The sequence below is a fragment of the Anarhichas minor genome, unplaced genomic scaffold (assembly GCF_050575085.1).
Source record: "Anarhichas minor isolate MPS153535 unplaced genomic scaffold, ASM5057508v1 ptg000018l, whole genome shotgun sequence".
NCBI classification, from domain to species: domain Eukaryota; kingdom Metazoa; phylum Chordata; class Actinopteri; order Perciformes; family Anarhichadidae; genus Anarhichas; species Anarhichas minor.
Window position 1 is genome coordinate 6,135,026 of NW_027466464.1, and position 16,333 is coordinate 6,151,358.

General features: G+C 43.3%; 1 protein-coding gene across 1 annotated transcript; it reads right to left on the minus strand.

Moving 5' to 3' along the window:
- Window positions 1-3,212: 3,212 nt before the first annotated feature.
- Window positions 3,213-5,783, minus strand: slitrk6 (SLIT and NTRK-like family, member 6). The gene has a single exon (XM_076095020.1). It carries the CDS (start codon window positions 5,742-5,744, stop codon window positions 3,213-3,215), a length of 2,532 nt encoding a protein of 843 aa, XP_075951135.1. The 5' UTR covers window positions 5,745-5,783.
- Between the last annotated feature and the right edge of the window lie 10,550 nt (window positions 5,784-16,333).

The following is a 16,333-nucleotide window of genomic DNA, read 5'->3' on the forward strand; positions in this document are numbered from 1 at the left end:
ATGGATTTTTCAGGCTGATATTTGAAAGCACTTCGCTAACAAAGCTAATACATCATCTGCAGTACAAATGAGACAGTGGACACTCCGATAAGTCCACCATAATGCATGTGCTAATGGAGGCAACACAAATACTATTATTGCAATAATATGCTGTATTATTTGGCGTATCGAAAGTGTCATTTGTGTGCCATTTTTGAGCGCTAGTGTGCAAAAAAAAAAAAAGTTGAGCCGAGTCTGTAATTACATTTCCAGTCGCAAGACACGATTCGTGCCCGGCCGCGGTGCAAATCAAACAGCGTTGGAAATGAATTGTAAATAGTCACAGTTGGCTGCTGGTGTATTGTTTGAGTTTCCGTCTGTGAGCTTGTTTGACTGTGAATCAACCCTTTGTGCTTTGTGTGCGTAAGCAATGTATGTCTTTCACCATTGGTTACCTACGCACTTGGGTTTATTATGAGTCGCACAATTTGTACCATCGCTCATGTTCCCACGTAATTGCATAACACCTGATGGCAGCAACAACACTAGTGTTACTTTGCAGCAGCTGCCTCTACCTCTACTTATGAACATCCATAGTCATTAGAGCTAGGTTTCCCTATTGTATACCAAGAAAGAGCTACTCAGCTCTAGTGTGCCACCATGTTTCATCATTGTTGTGCAAATGGGTGCAGCAAAGCCTCGTAACGTGGGTGTCAGACGAAGGCGCTGTACGATGCCGTTGGTTAAAATCAACTCAAATGAAGCTAAAAATGTTCTAATATGGATTTCCCCTTAAACACAGTTCTCTAATATGCTTTTTCTTTTATTTAAAAATATCCAAATCATTATCAGGGCTTTCCATTTTTATAAAAGTGCTAAGGTTTTATGATTATCTAACAGGCTGGGCCATACTCACACTAAAGTGAATTGCAAAAGACTTCATAAAATTGCATTTGACGAAAAACAAGTTCCACCAGTGCTGAGATAATTCTTATTATTTAGTGTACTCTTCTTTGAGTTGTGGCTGTTGACTTATCTTGTTAAATGTATCCAGTCACGCTGTGGCTCTGTTTCAACATGGGCGCCTTAGCGCACTTCAGTTCAGAACACAGGTATGCACTTTGCTAACGTCTCACCTTTAGAGAAGCGTATTGCTCACGAGTCTCACAGGATCAGTCTGCGGAGGCTAATTCGTCTTCCCTGCTGTGTGCGCGTATCCCTCCGTGAGTTTGCATCACTTAAATGATGCGTGTCTGCATTCAAATGTATCGACATATATTTATTCGTGCTGGCGGTGTATCTGTATGCGAGTGCTGCACGCGCGAGTGTTTTGCACTGCAAGGTTATGCGTGTGTTCCTGCAAAGGAGACTCAGATGCATCAATTATGACAGAAAATGGAGGAATTAGAGAGGGTCCACTGTTTCTCCCGGAGAGGAGGAGGAGGGGAATGAAAGGCAGGCAGAAAAGCAAGATTGGGGGAAATGCCCAGCGGCTTTGTTGTGTGATTAAGGACCAGGTTTGAGCCATCGTGGGGGGTTAAATTATTCACACAGCGGAGGAAACAACCAAATGGTGTTTCTACAAGTACATGCATGCACATATACATTGGCACTGTGGAGGACTGAACCAATTACGAGAGAATGTCATTCTTTTGGGCGCAGCTCAGTGCGGCTGCTGTGTCAATTAGTCGACATCTTGTGAACTGCAGAGCGTTCCACATCATTGTACAGTATTCTATACGATTTTGGATGTTGTCTGAATGCGGTACACATTGTACTTACCATGAACTCAAGTTTATGTTATATTGCAACTCTTTATTTTCGGTTTAGCAGTTACAGCTTCTGTTTATATTCTGTACAGCACTGAAGGCACACATAAAACAAAGATATAATGGAACATTAGTATGTACAAAATATACAGAATAAATATAATAATTCAATGTAGTTGAGTAGAAAAGCTACAGAGTGTGTGCTTACATGAACCGTCTCAAAGTAGAATGTTTCCAGGAGTGTAAATGGAGTGTATAGTGTCATGTCTGACAATGTCGACATTGCAAATGTCAGTCGCCAGCAGTCCATTGCTTTGAAACAGAGAAACAGTTGGCTGCAGTCAGTCGGCAGGTTGTCTGCATGGGGAACTGGAGCTTTTGGGTGATGTTGCTCGTCAGAAACCGTTCATGTGCAAACCGGTTAATATTCCCCGCCTCGATTCAGTCCGAAACAGTTCCAAATCAGCCAGTCAACATGAGGAGCGTTTCTAAATGCTGTTTTGAGCATCAAATAGTGTCGTGAAACGCTATCTCGCATACGCTCGTGCACACAAACACACGCTGAAAGATCATACACGTTTGTGGCTCATTTTTTTTTCTAGCAGACAAACAAAAATAAAAATAAGTTTCAGCAGGACTCTGTTGATTGTCATGCACCATCCCATGGCATTTGATTAGTGCAATGCATTTTTCTTTTTACAAGGTTACAGTTGAGTATAATATACAGTACTTTAAGTGCTGTATTTACTGATTGACAGAAAATAAAACATCCTTCTCTGGATGCCACCAGTTTGTATATAAAAATAAATAAAGGACCTATGACTGCAACTGTGCAGTGTATTGGATTGAGCAGAAAAGCAGTGGAACCACACTCCTATCACTGTTTTCCTATCACAGTTGGCATTTTGCTGACTCTACGGCACAATGAGCATTCTGGTTACAGCATTCCAGCTGGCTGATGTTGACAGAGGGTGTAATCAGGTCATATCTAGAGTCAGGATAGTCTGATTAAACAGCAATTCTGGGTCAAGCGGCGATTGGAATTCACTCACTTCTTTCCAAACATCTGCTTTATCCTATCAGGATGTCAGACTGGAGTGTGTGTGTGAGCTTTGCGGATCAATTCATATGGTGGCAATACGCCATGGAAATTTATTCAATCATCAAAAGCTGATTGAGTTGTTTTCAAAGAGGGTTTCAGCCCAGGCCCAGGCAACACACAACGATAGCTTCTTTAAGTTACATTTGGCCTAAATGACTACACCTTTCACCAGCTACATAACATGGCTGTCAACAGATAAACGGAAACACAAACTAAACCAGTTACATTCTGTGCTACGATTAAACTTAAAGTGATGTGCCCATGATATATATATCACACTGTGGAAAGTACAGAAGGGCAAACGGGACAAGGCACTTGGTTGAAAACATAATATATATAGTTGTTGTTTTTACTGCTTAAGTTCAGTTAAATGCAGTTTGATGTTCCAGAACCTCCAAATAGTCTGGCTCAGTATGCAAGTTAGCCTTGAGTTCAAAGTATTCGTTCTTAGTTTGCTCAAGCATGACCTTGCGTGGTCGCGAGTACATAATTGTCTCCATTAGCTTTAACTCCTCCTGGTGTCCCGGGACCTGCATGTCTACGGCAGACTGAAGCTGGGGCATGTTTTTCCGAAGGTACTCCGTTATTCCAAGCTGCTGCAGCTCCTTCTCCCTCTCCAGAATGTTCCTGTACAAGGAGTTGGGATTTCCCAGAGTGACGAACTCCGCGGGGCACTCTCCGGTCATCGGTCGGAACTTTGAGCTGGGGTTTCCCGTGAGTGGAGACGTGTTCTCCTTCTCCATGATGCTCCGGCAGATGTGATGCTTGCCGCTGGGTTCGTCGAGGCCATAATCCAAATCTGCGTCGTGTTCCTTGTGCTGGGAGCAGTAGGTGGGGTTGCGACAGATCTGGACAACGGGACTATGCGATCTCTCTTCGTACAGACTGGCAGACCCCGTTCTTTGTGTCATAGTGTGGTGTGTTGTCTTCTGCCCGTACATGCTGTAATGTAGGTGAATGGGGCTGCTGCCGGTGTTTTCCCTGGGCTGCACCTCTGCTGCTTTTTTCTTTGCCTTCCTCCGCCGCCGGTGCACCACAAACACCACCAATCCGGCCGTGCACAATATAATCACGAGGATAAACATTATAAGGCTTAAGATGAGCACAGAGAGCGGGACAGTGTCCGTGAGTGAGCTGAACAAACCCTTGCTAGCGCTGTCGGGCCCCAGGGTGGCCGTCACGCTCCCCCCCTCATCTGGGGACATAGGGTAGTAAGTCCCCAACCCAGGACATAACATCTCGTGACGAAGGCTCCTTAGCTCGGCCTGCATCACTTTCTTCGGGGTGTGACACAAAATGGAGCCCACCACTGTGTCCTTTCTGAGTTTCTCCACCCATTGTTTGAGGCTGAGCAAGTCACAGCTGCAGTCCCAGGGGTTGTCTTCTAAATAAATCTGCTCTAGCGAGTCGAGTTGATCAAGCACATTGCTCACTGGCAGGTGCATAAGTAGATTTTTTCTCAGGTTTAATTTGGTGAGGGGCACATTGCGAAATATCTGCGCTGGAAGAGAGCTGAGCAGGTTGTTATTTAATGACAACAGCTTCAGGTTGGGCAGGGGATTAAATGTGCCTGGAGCAATCTCTTTGATAAGGTTGTATTCCAGATACAGGTATTCAAGGTTGTGGAGCCCCACAAACATCGTGGAGAACAGTTTTTCAATTCGGTTGCCATTCAAATACAGTTTTTTCAAACTGCTCAAGCTGAGGAATGTTTCATTGTCAATGTAATCAATTCTGTTGTTGGCCAAGTTCAGCAATTCTAAACTGTCGTATGTGACAAAATCATACTTCGAGAGTTTCTGAATCATATTTCCTGTCATGACTAGTTTAGTGGGACTTTGCTGAAGTATACCGATATCTGATACCTTTTGAATTCCTCGGTCCTGACAATGCATCAAAAACCCAGCCACAGGGTGATTGTGACAAGAACAGTGCTCCACACAAGGGCTGCCGGGAATGTGAGACGGCGTCGGCACCTTGGCGTCATCTTTGGCGTCGATCAACTTGGGGATCCCTTTGGACGAGGGGGTGACGACCATATCCAGCGACTTTGACGGCTCCTCCAGGTTTATATCTGCATGGGACGGGCAGAGAACGTCCCGCTTGACTTTAGCCAGAATGGTCCCCTTAAGGTGATGTGGTGTGCTGCAGACCACATCCCCGATCGCCGACTGGGCCCTCATGTTCTCCATCCAGATTTTTAAATGTAAAATATCACAGTCACAGATCCACTCGTTGTCCTCCAGGAGAAGTTCCATAATACGTCCGATGTGCTCCAAAAAGCCGACATAAGGCAGTGTCTGGAGCTTGTTGCCACGTAGGTCCAAGTGGGTGAGGGGCACGAACCGGAAAATGTTGTTCGGTAAAAACTCTACGGAATTATCATTGAGGATGAGGACCTTGAGGCGGATCAGTTTGTTGAAGGCCCCAGGCTCGATGACCCGAATGAAATTCGTGTCAGCTTGGAGAAACTCCAAATTCACCAGACCTTGAAAAGTGTCCTCTTTCAGAGTGACGAGGAAATTGCTATTTATGTGGAGTTTCTTCAGTGAACCGAGAGTGCTAAAGACCCCTGGTTCCAGCTCTTGAATGCTATTACCCCCGATGTGCAGTGAAAGGGCATTCTTAAGCCCTTCCATTTCCTCGGCACGGAGCTCAACCAAGTCATTTTTGTAAAGGTTCAGGTGGAAGGGCACACCTGCCGGGACTTTGATTTGGGAGATTTTGCTGATGTTTCTCTGGTCACAGTTAAGATGAAGGATGCCATCTTTCCCCTCGCAGGAGCACAAGGAGTCACAAGACTCACTTATAGAGGATGATGCCTGTGAGGGATGGATATCTTGGGACCGGGCTGCGGTGAGAAACAAGCCGATGAAAATGATGCAGGGCAGCATTTCGGTCTGAGATATCTGTGAAGAAAGGATAGAAGCAAAGGAAACAAAAAAGAACATTAAGTGTATGTTGTAAATGTATTCTAAATGTCCCAGTGATCCAACTGTCATACAAGTTGAATGTGTTACATTCCATGAACTTTGGTTGTTGTATAAATATAACAGCGTGCAATTATATTTATGGGTACATCATATGCATGAGGGGAAGTCACACTTGACTAGGATGAAAGAGTTTGTTGTTGCATTGTCTTCATGTCGTAAAAATGCATGAACAATATATAACAGGAAAGCCCAGTGTCTACATGCCCACTATTCAACAGTCCTTTCACTCTGTAAAAATAAGCCTCAGGTTTATCCTAATGTATCTTCATAAAGTTAACCCTATGTGGCCATTACGTGACATGACTAAATCCTGATAAAAATAATAAGAGTCCACAGTATCTACCAGGACATTTCACAGGGGGAGTAATGACAGTAAGACAGCATCTATTTCCAGTGACTCACACTGGGATAATGGTACATTTAGTAAAATGACTCTCATTTGACTGATTTTCCTGCCCTTTATATGGAGGCTCGTCTGAACAAAGACTTACTCAGTGTGAGTCATATGAAGGCAGAAATCAGCTCTGTCCCTTCAGAGTCCATGTCAAAGCAACATTTATAAAAGAAATTTTAAATAAAGAACTGAAATGAATCGTTGCGTCTTCATTGTTCGGCCAATTTACTCTCACCCGACTGGACTGAAAGGATCTAATCACGCCCTATATTCATCAATCTGTTTTCTTGTAAGGTTATTCTGATTGTGTTTTTCTACAGTTTAGAACTGTTCCCATGCAGTGAAAATCACCTGGAGGAGCACAAAGGCAATGGAAAGAGTTCAACCAAGCTCTCACGAGGAGAATTCAAACTTCATGGTAAGCAGGATCCACGCTGAATGACAGGCAAAACGCTGAAATGTGATTTTAATGATGAGAGGCCTCGGTGCCACATCTAAAACCATTACATTCATTTGACTAAGATCACAATGGATCAAAGGCTAGACCACTATCAGGGGACTGGTGGAGAAGTAAAGACCTCTTCCCATGATCAAGGATAACGAGATATGCACCATTCGCTACCAGAATTCTTCAAAGAGATAAAACATGGAAAGAAGGCAGGAAGGCCCAGCTGTTCTTGTTAACAAATCCCATTAGCATTCATTCATTCTAACAAGACTACGCAAGCCTAGTTCAGCCGATACATCCTGTGGAGACCTGTGTTTGTCAGAAACCTCTGACTCATGATCCATCTATAACGGGTACTCCACTCTCTTTTGACACGAGTTCCAAAACAAATACTTCCCCTCATGGAAAGTCAATGAGACGTAGGGCACATCTCAGGGGTAGTGCTGATCGGAGTTTATCTATCCATTGCACCTCACTAGATATTAATTCAAATACTTGCAACAGCCTGACTACAAGTGTTAAAAGATGAATTAGATTACTGTCTTTAGTTCAGATAAACGTTTTTCCAACCCCACACACATAGCGGACGGTGTCCGAGGAGACAACCAAACCCCTGGACGGAGCTGTCGGCTCCAAAGACCAAAGCTGAATCTGAAGGAGTCTCTTAAACAGGAACTTCACTCTTGCTTCCTCTTTCTATTTGACATTTTTCTTTTTGTCCATTTCTTTGTGCCGTTGGGTGAAGACAAAATTATTGATGAAAACCAAGGCAACACTATCTCCAACATCTTTGATGTATTCAGGCATATATACACCAAGGTCACTCTAAGCTTTTCAGCCAGATCTAGACTCTCACTCCACAAACTGAGGGAAATACTACAGAGAATACAAAATATGAAACAAATTAAAGCACAACCACCTTATGCATTAATAGTCCCTGTTACTAATTTCTACAGGGAATCACCATAACATCAGACAGAATGCACAAGAATCATAATTAGTTGTCTTGTGTCGCCTCCAGGGACATCCACTGCTCTGATGTGGATGTGTGATAGGACGACCCATTGAAAAATCCTTCAAAATGACAAGTAACTCATTACAAGTCATTGGAAAAAGGAATTGTGCAAATACAACTGTAGTGTAAAAGTTATTTCAGATAATGCTCTAACTAAAGGCCATTTTGCGCTTTGTCATCTTTATATATGTGAATATGGAAAAAATCTTTCAACACGATATGTCATTTTATATCTCGAACACAATACAGCTTGTGTTCTCGTAATACAATAAATAAATAGTCCATAGGAATTAACAGCATTGTTTTGTTTTCTCTTGCTTGAATTCTTGACAAATCAAAACAGTATTTTATCTTTTAATTAAGAACTTAAGTGCAAAATAATTTGTTTGTTATAATGAATTTCGACTATCTCGTTTTATGATTTCATCCCATCATATAGCTTTCAGAAGTGAGACTGTGACTAACACAAAAGATGATGAAAATGTGTTGCAGCGCGTTGAAATTTCCCACATTTATGAAAGATGTTATACATTCCATTTAGAAAATGCCGATCTTAAATCAATGGAAGGCAGAAAATGGGGAGACATGAAGTGGAAGGAAAATACTAATGAAGCACACAAATTAAATTTGTCAAACCTATTAAATATGTATTGTTTAGACAGCGATAACATTCCGAAAATGGCCCGAAAACCTGGCACCCAAGAATATCTTTGGTCATTTCCTTTTCATTACTCATCCGTATTTGCTTCTTCAGAAGTCTGGCGGTGGTCGTGGTACAAGGCACTCACCTCTGTGACCCTGATGGCTCGTAAGACAATGAGAAATGAAACCGCCTATGAAGAGATGTTATCGCATACTGCATGAGAACACTGCAGAGGGCAGATATGAAGAAGGCATTAGCCTCGTGCACTCTTTCTTCTGTATTTCAAAACAGACTTCTCCAGCTGATCCATTTTCCAGGTAATCAATGTTGCATGGAACCCAGCACGAGAGATGAAACACTCTTCCGGTGCCAGTCTTCAGATGCGCTCTCTTTTCGTAATTCCTGTGTGCATCTCTTGCTGTTCAGACAATTCAATTAGAGATCTACTGAAGCCCTATGAGATCTCACCTCGTGCGTGTGTGTGAAGCCAACTCATCGTCCAGCATCAAATGAAAAATAATAAAAAAAAGAAAAAAAAAAGAGTACAGAGCTTAGGGAGGAAAAGACATCACACATTGAGGCTTTCTACAGGCGCTGAAACACACACAATACGGGTTGCCACTTAGACAGCCATAAATAGCATGTTTACACTTTATTTGGGCCTGCTACATGTTGTTTTGTTCCAATGCAATAACATGTTCCATAATATCATGGAAGTCCTATGCCTCCATATTAGAAATGTTCTGATGACATTTTTTCCCTTCCCGATACCTGAACTTGCTTATCGGTCGAAACCAGTGCATTAATATAAATAAATCGGTCATGATTCCCTCCCTAAAACTTTATTTTATGTTCAGATGGCATTTGAACACATCATGATAACATTATATTTGACTTTCTCCCAATTCTCATTTTGCTGCATGGAGCTCAAACGCATCATAACGTCACTCAATGCAACATTTGTTTCGTTATTTTGCCAAGCAGGACCGTGCTGCCCAACGGCTGTTAAGAGCCAACATTAACTAGCTCCCGTCCTGACGATTTCAACACGGATTTCTTGTTCACGATGGAGTGAAAGAAGAAAAAAATGGGGTGCGAGTTTAACCCCAGGTGTGTAGTGCTAGATCAGGCAGGGTGTATGGATCGGGTAGGGAGAGACGCGTGTTGTCTCTGTTCCTGTGCGGCGTAAATGAGCTGATTAAAGATATGATTATGTGATATTGGATCGGTAATCTTCGATACCCAACACAGCTTTTTAGACTGTATCAGAACAACTCTGCTCCGCACGATTATCATGTCACAGTGACGTTGCCTCTTCAACACTCACAGAGATAAGTCATGAATACACATGTTCATATGCCCCACAGAAATCCCTATCTTTTCATCATGATCAGTTTGAACTATATTCACTGATGATCACTGCAACTAATATACTCAATGTGAAGATGACAGAGATTAACAGCCCACTGATTCAGCTGCAGAATATCACATGCAAACCCACACATCACTCACTGATGTTCGAGTTCAACTTTTTGACTTTATTGCTCCCTAAAGGGATTTCTCTTTAGTCTTTCACCTCCTTCGCAAGGGAGGTACGGTTTGGCTACAAAAGGCAGAAGAGTCCTGCAGCTAGTCACGATCTAGTGTCTTGCTCATCAACACGTCAGTAAGGCAGCCAACGTAGAGGCAGGAAGTTGGGTTCTCTGAGCATGTCATCTTTACAAAAGAGCACAAAGCACATGTGCCCTTGCCTTCCATTGGTTTTGCACGCTTCATACACCGGACGGCACCACTTATTTTCATCCATACATTTGCGGTGAATTGACACAAACAATATACAGACACGGTGTGCGACAACGGTAATCCGGATTTGAACCGACTAGCATGCACCCTCTCCAGTTGACAGTTCAGGACATTATTTCTAAATAATATGAACACAGTGGAAGTCATGTTCTGTCCTCGTCACTGTCTAAGTAAGTAAAGCACGCTGGAGCCACAAATAGCCCAAAAGGCAGGAGCCTAATTCCTTTCTCTGTAGCGTGAGGCAACTTGATGTGCAAGTATGAAAGGCTTGTTATCCCTTGTGGCACCCAACAGATAGAGCCGAACTCCATCAAGACTGATAAGAGTCACTCCGCATTTGTGTTTTAAGACGTATCGAGTGGATATCTTGTGGGGTCTTCGGAATTTTCTTGGTTTTAAAAAGGCTTCCACTCACTTCTAAACATTGTATGACCTCGGTCCTCCTCATTGCTAGGCTACCTGCAGTCACGGTGATTTACGGTCCTTAACAGGGCGGTTTGATGGAGTCCATTTTAATTCACCGAAGTCTGAGGTTCCCTGTCAGACCCATATGAATAGTGTATATCATCCTTGGGCGTCATCTACATGTCTGAAATGTAAATGGAATCTGCGCTCCATCACAACGATCAAACACTATGATGGTTGACTCCAAGCAGGTGTGAATCGCTCTAAAGCTGAATATTATGATTCGGGTGATGAGTAGGGCTGCACAATTAATCGGAAGAGTAATTGCAATCATGACTTTGGCTCCCCCACAGTGGAATGACCACGACTGCATGCCATACTGACATTTAAAATGCGTTCCCGGCACACAGAAAACTCTGCTGCATATCAAATGGAGTGCTTCCTAAACCAACAGCCAGCCACTGGCCGGCAACTGAGATGTTTTGGCTTCACTTTTGTGGGAGCTTTATGGCATTTGTTTCCCGAATTGATAAGTAGATACCTCAAATAACATTGTGCAGTCAGTCGGCAGGTCAGTACCAAGATTGTGCGCTCTTAGCATGGAGACCTGCTTCTGGTCCATGGGTGCAGAGAATGGCGCATACTTTGCAAAGTTCTATTCATCTACCAGCCGGACCAAACTTCAGCGTCTTTAAACTATTAAATCAAACCCCACGTTCTCCACCTGGAAGGAAGCGAGGCCTCAGCAGCCCATAGAAACAAAGATCCTCCATGGCGGTGCCAGGGAGGCGAGGGGGGGGGGGATCAAGCCCCGCGCACTCTGATGGACTGCTACGAGGGCTGCAACTTCAGAAACATCATCGCCAGCCTGTTCAAAAGCTACGTCAGCTGTGCGCTTATCATGTCATGCAGCAGTCCGGGCAGCTGGCAGCTAAAAAAGCAGCGGGGCCTCTTGTGCGGCACTGCTTTATATAGAAACCTGACCGATGCAGGTACAAAAAACACTGCTTCATTTCCTAGCTACCTTCTGCACTGTATAATCCTCTTCTCTTACTGTTTACTGCTGGTGGGCCTTCATTTCTGATAGCGAACATATGCATGATAGAACTAATAATAGAAGCACAAAGACTGCATGGGGATGGGGAGGGGGCTGGCTCTGCTCTCCCCTGGCAAGCATGATTTAGCAGGCTTGCATTTCAAATGGTCTGTTTAACTAATGCGCAGTAATTAGTTCTCCAGAAAAGAGCAGGGCAGATTACACCAGTGAATAGTGGCATCAAGGTACATTTTGTGAGGGAAGACATCTGCACCAAACAGATGTAAAATGTTCCACGTGCATTATTGTCCCTCGCACAAGAGGAACAAATTCTATTCAGCAGTGACGAGTGCCCAGCAGGACTGGTAATTTTGTAGATAAATTAATTTAGAATACTCCATCCGGAGGCAGCTGTGTCAGGAAAGTCTGGCACACCACATATGTGAAATTAATATATATATATTGTGGTGCGCTGTAGGATGATTTTGGAACTAATTATTAATTGTGTAAAGTTAAATAACAGCAAGGGAACTTTCACTGTGTGTTGATTCTGGCCCAAATCAAGCTGGAGTGTTTCCGCGGGCATTAGGAATACCTATGTATAAATAGCCAATATTCTCGTTTACTTATCTAGGTCACATTATGTGGCATTCGTATGATGTCGAGACTGTTTGAGTCATTTGAATAAGATGCTGGGAAATATTGATAGGAGTATTCAGTTAGGATATCCTATATAATCATTCTCAATCTTGTTGTCTTTATGTTCTCAGCAGTTTGAATTGCCCATTTAAAGTAAGTATACCCGCTCTCAGTAAAAAGGACCACAGGGCAACAGTAATGACAGTCTTATGATTCGCTCCATAAATAGGTGGAGATGAAATCTCCAGACTCAAAGGAGCCACATATTATAGGTAGACTGACCTGCTTACAGAAGAGAAACAATATACAAAGCGCCACCTAGAACATTCTGTCGTGTCTGTACAACAGGACTAAGATCCTATTATAACTGCCCTTGATGTTGTGTCATTTTGTGAGCAAACCTTCTTCTCCACATTTTGTTTTTGACCAGCCAATAAACAAAATTGTCATGTATGTTCTATAAAAACATAAGCTACAAAGTGGACGATTGTCAAAATGATTTAATGTGAAAGAATATCAGATTTTTTTTCAACATTCTTGTCTCTGTGTAACAAAATTAAGTCCACAGAGCTGGTGTGCAGCTCTCTGGACACAGTGCCATGCGTGTACATGCATGTCTTGTGTTTGCGGCATATTGAACTGGTTTTGAATTGGAATACACTGCATGCTTACAGTTCTTCTCTAACTGGACGAACGGCTCGGAAGTCATGAGCTGTTTTAACGATCACAGCTGCTAGTGGACGTAGTCATTAGTACAAGCTGAACGGTATCAAGGCAATTAGTCAGGAGGCCTACTGTAACGTTGCACTTTAGAAAGAGCGTGCACAGCACGTGTAATAGTATTTGCTTTGGTTTTTGTATGTCACTCATTACAGTACTATAATCTAGAGTATTGCTGTCACTTTGTCAAGCAGCTGCACCTTTTTTGATTTAAAGGGAAGACACTACAGGTGAACAGGGACAAATGAAAACTAAAAGATATCGCCAATAAAACGTCCTTAGTTGATTATTACAGGAAGAATATTATTTTCTGCATGACACATTTTCTTAAATGTTATGTTTAAATGTGCAAATGATGCATTCTGTTATAAAATATGTGCTAATTTGCATTCATTTCCAGAACAGAAATGGGAACACTGGATAAAGCCAGGTTCACTGTCCTTTCAGTTTTGGGTATAGCTTTTTGTCATTCCTCTGAAAATACAACCATAAAAAAAAAATATATATATATCTTTTCGACATGTTTTTAGGAATACAATGTTGTATGAATCAGGTTACCTTGAGAGTATAGATAGGAATGAAACTGTAAACCTTGGTGTATGTAAGCGCTACTGAAGTGGAGATTTCTGGCTCCGAGTCTGAGAAAAAAGGCCTTTAACTGCAATACGTATACAAGACACTACAGGTGATGCTATCTTTAGGATAAATCTACAGATGCCAATAGACAGAGAAGTCAAATAAACACCTAAATCCTTTTTTCTGAATGTTTTCTTCCCACTAATGCACGTAGAACACAGGCAGGTTTGTGCCTGTAGTGACTCGCCATATTATAGTTGATCTATTTGAGAATGTCGGCCCATAGGGAGAATGAAAAGAACAAATAAATAAACAAACAAAAGAAAGCTGGACACGGCTTTAAACCCTGTGGATTAGCTTTCAGTTAATTTGGTAAGAAACATACATCCAAAGTTCCCTCAGCTCTTGTGGTGGAGAAAAAAGCAATAACAGGCCAGGAGATTACCTCAACGTCACAGACGATCTCTTACTGTTTGGGAAACGTGTATAGCAAGTTTTACCTCCGATAGAAAATCACTGTTTGGATTGTGTATAGCTCTTATTCTGATACTCCGTGAGCTCTGCCTTCATGCTGTTTATTAACTAGACACTTCCACACTGGGGTCACTTTGAGATGCAGAGCCGGCAGAGCAAACCTGCACCCAGTTGACACCCTGAGCACAGAGGGAATGCACATGCAGTGGAGATAATAAGACTCGTTGGAACTGCCAGTATCAGACAGAGCAGACGTCAGCAGTCCACAGAGAGACACGGAGAAGCTGGGCAGAAGAATATATTTCACAGAGGACTGGAACATAGCTCCAATCAACAGCCCTCAACAGGACGAGCTGGTTAGAAGATGGAAGAATCGATTGATGTCAAGTCTGTATGCTAATCAGTGCATAATCCGTATACAGTTCACTGTAGTATCCATTTTCATATAACAGGGTGTTTCGCTTGTGTTTTGCCAAAAGACAAGAAGCGAGAGATAAAAAAAAAAAGACCTGAATAATGCAAATTACCTTCAAAAAATTGGCTGTTAACAATCAAAAGCTGCACTGTGCAGCTTGAACTCTGATGTTAAAAAGACACGTTTCAGGATAGACTTGGGGGATCTCAGTCCAAGTTTGGGATTTGGGTTATATGTTTACATAAATGTCTTGTCTAGTGGCGCTTTAAATAATTTATTAGAGTACACTTGAGGCGGCAACTTTAACGCATATTTTAGTTCGAGGTAACTTGTTTTTCTGAGATCAGGTACAGTGGCTGAGTTAATTGAGTGTCTAATGACTTAACAACTGCAGAGACTTGAGCTGACCTGCGTCGTGGTCCTGAACAAGACCTTTCAAGACCAATTAAGTAGGAATGCCACATCGGGCAGTTCGAGGAGCCGGACTGGATTTTAAAAAAACTCCTGTTTAAACCTGCCCGAAGAAGAAAGTCAAAGTCTAATCATAGAAACGTCTTGGCACCCATAATTCCCTGTTTGTGTTTGGGATAGATTACTGCCTGCTGGGCACCTTTGGAAAGAGCTCATAATCATAACAAAAGATTAAAAGCATTTACAGACAACATGGCCCGTACTGTGGCTGCAGTATGAAACATGTGCACACGTCACGCCAAAAAGGCTGTTTACTGTCCCGAAATAATCTGCTGGCAGAGCTTTTCACGTGAACGCTCACGGCGCCGTCTCATTCTGGGCGCCGCTCTCCGAGCAGCAGGTTTTTCTTTTTGAAGGCGTTCGGCAAAGATTGATGGACGTGCGACAGCTAGACGGGCGGACTCATCAGCGCCTGTCTTGTTTTCCGGGGGGGGGGGGGGGACACAAAACCATGTTGCATTGTCATTCCGGAGATGTCACTTTGAAACATTGATCAGAAACACAGCTTTTGAATAAACCACCAACTTGAGTTTAAGTGCGGCTCCTACATTTGAAATGAGGCTCCTGACGTGAGCACCAGCGCGGTGGAGGAATCTAGTGGAGCCCTGCAAGGAGTTTAATAACAGATCCACAGGCCTGAAGCTCCCACCTCCCATATATGTCAGAGAGCTTTATAGCAAGAAAGCATTTCACAAAACACTTCACAGGGAGTGCTTTTTCACAGTGCGAGTCCTCCCCGCTCATTTGCTCGAGCCGTACTGCGACACGCAGCAGACAATACCAACAACCTGGCTTAGCAGCACAGGAGGGACTTCTTTTTTTCCCCTTTTGTCCTCATTCACTTGGAGGTCACCAACCAACAGTTGCGTGCATCCACTCATACTTAAAGTCGGGCCGCTTTTGCTTTTCGGGGAAGGGACGGGGACGAGAGAGACTTGTTGCTTCCAGCTAGAGGTTGTTTCATTCCAGCCTGACATGGGATAGCAGATTAGAGGCCCCCTGCACTTTATTGCTTCCGCGTGCGCGAGGCCCTGACCGTCCATCAACTTTCCCCGGAGCGCCCTGCAGTGTTCCCCGGCACCAATTATGGCCAGGACTTGTCCCTTCTCTCCTCTGTATCGGAAGTGATGTGGCCTGCCCTACAGGGTCGACACCACCGCTACACCCACATATCTGCAGAGAGTCCTGCCAGCGCCCGCGGCCCCTCCACCGCCATCCTGGAGAAATGATAATTATGACATCCGCCCACTCAAGAGGCAAGAGATAGTTCAACTCCCCTGCCCTTTGTTCCAGCCCTTTTTTTTTGTGTGTGATTCAATATTCTGTGGGCTCGCGGTGCCTACTTTCTCCATGTCATAGAGGAGGCAAGGACTCGCCATTACATCCGCAGGCGCCCTCTGTCTGAAGGTAGTGTGCTTTAATAAACTTTCACAATGCCCTCCTCCCTGCTC

Bases quoted from the DNA above. Each gene is read 5' to 3' on its own strand.
- slitrk6 (XM_076095020.1), bottom strand. From the start codon at position 5,744: ATGCTGCCCTGCATCATTTTCATCGGCTTGTTTCTCACCGCAGCCCGG.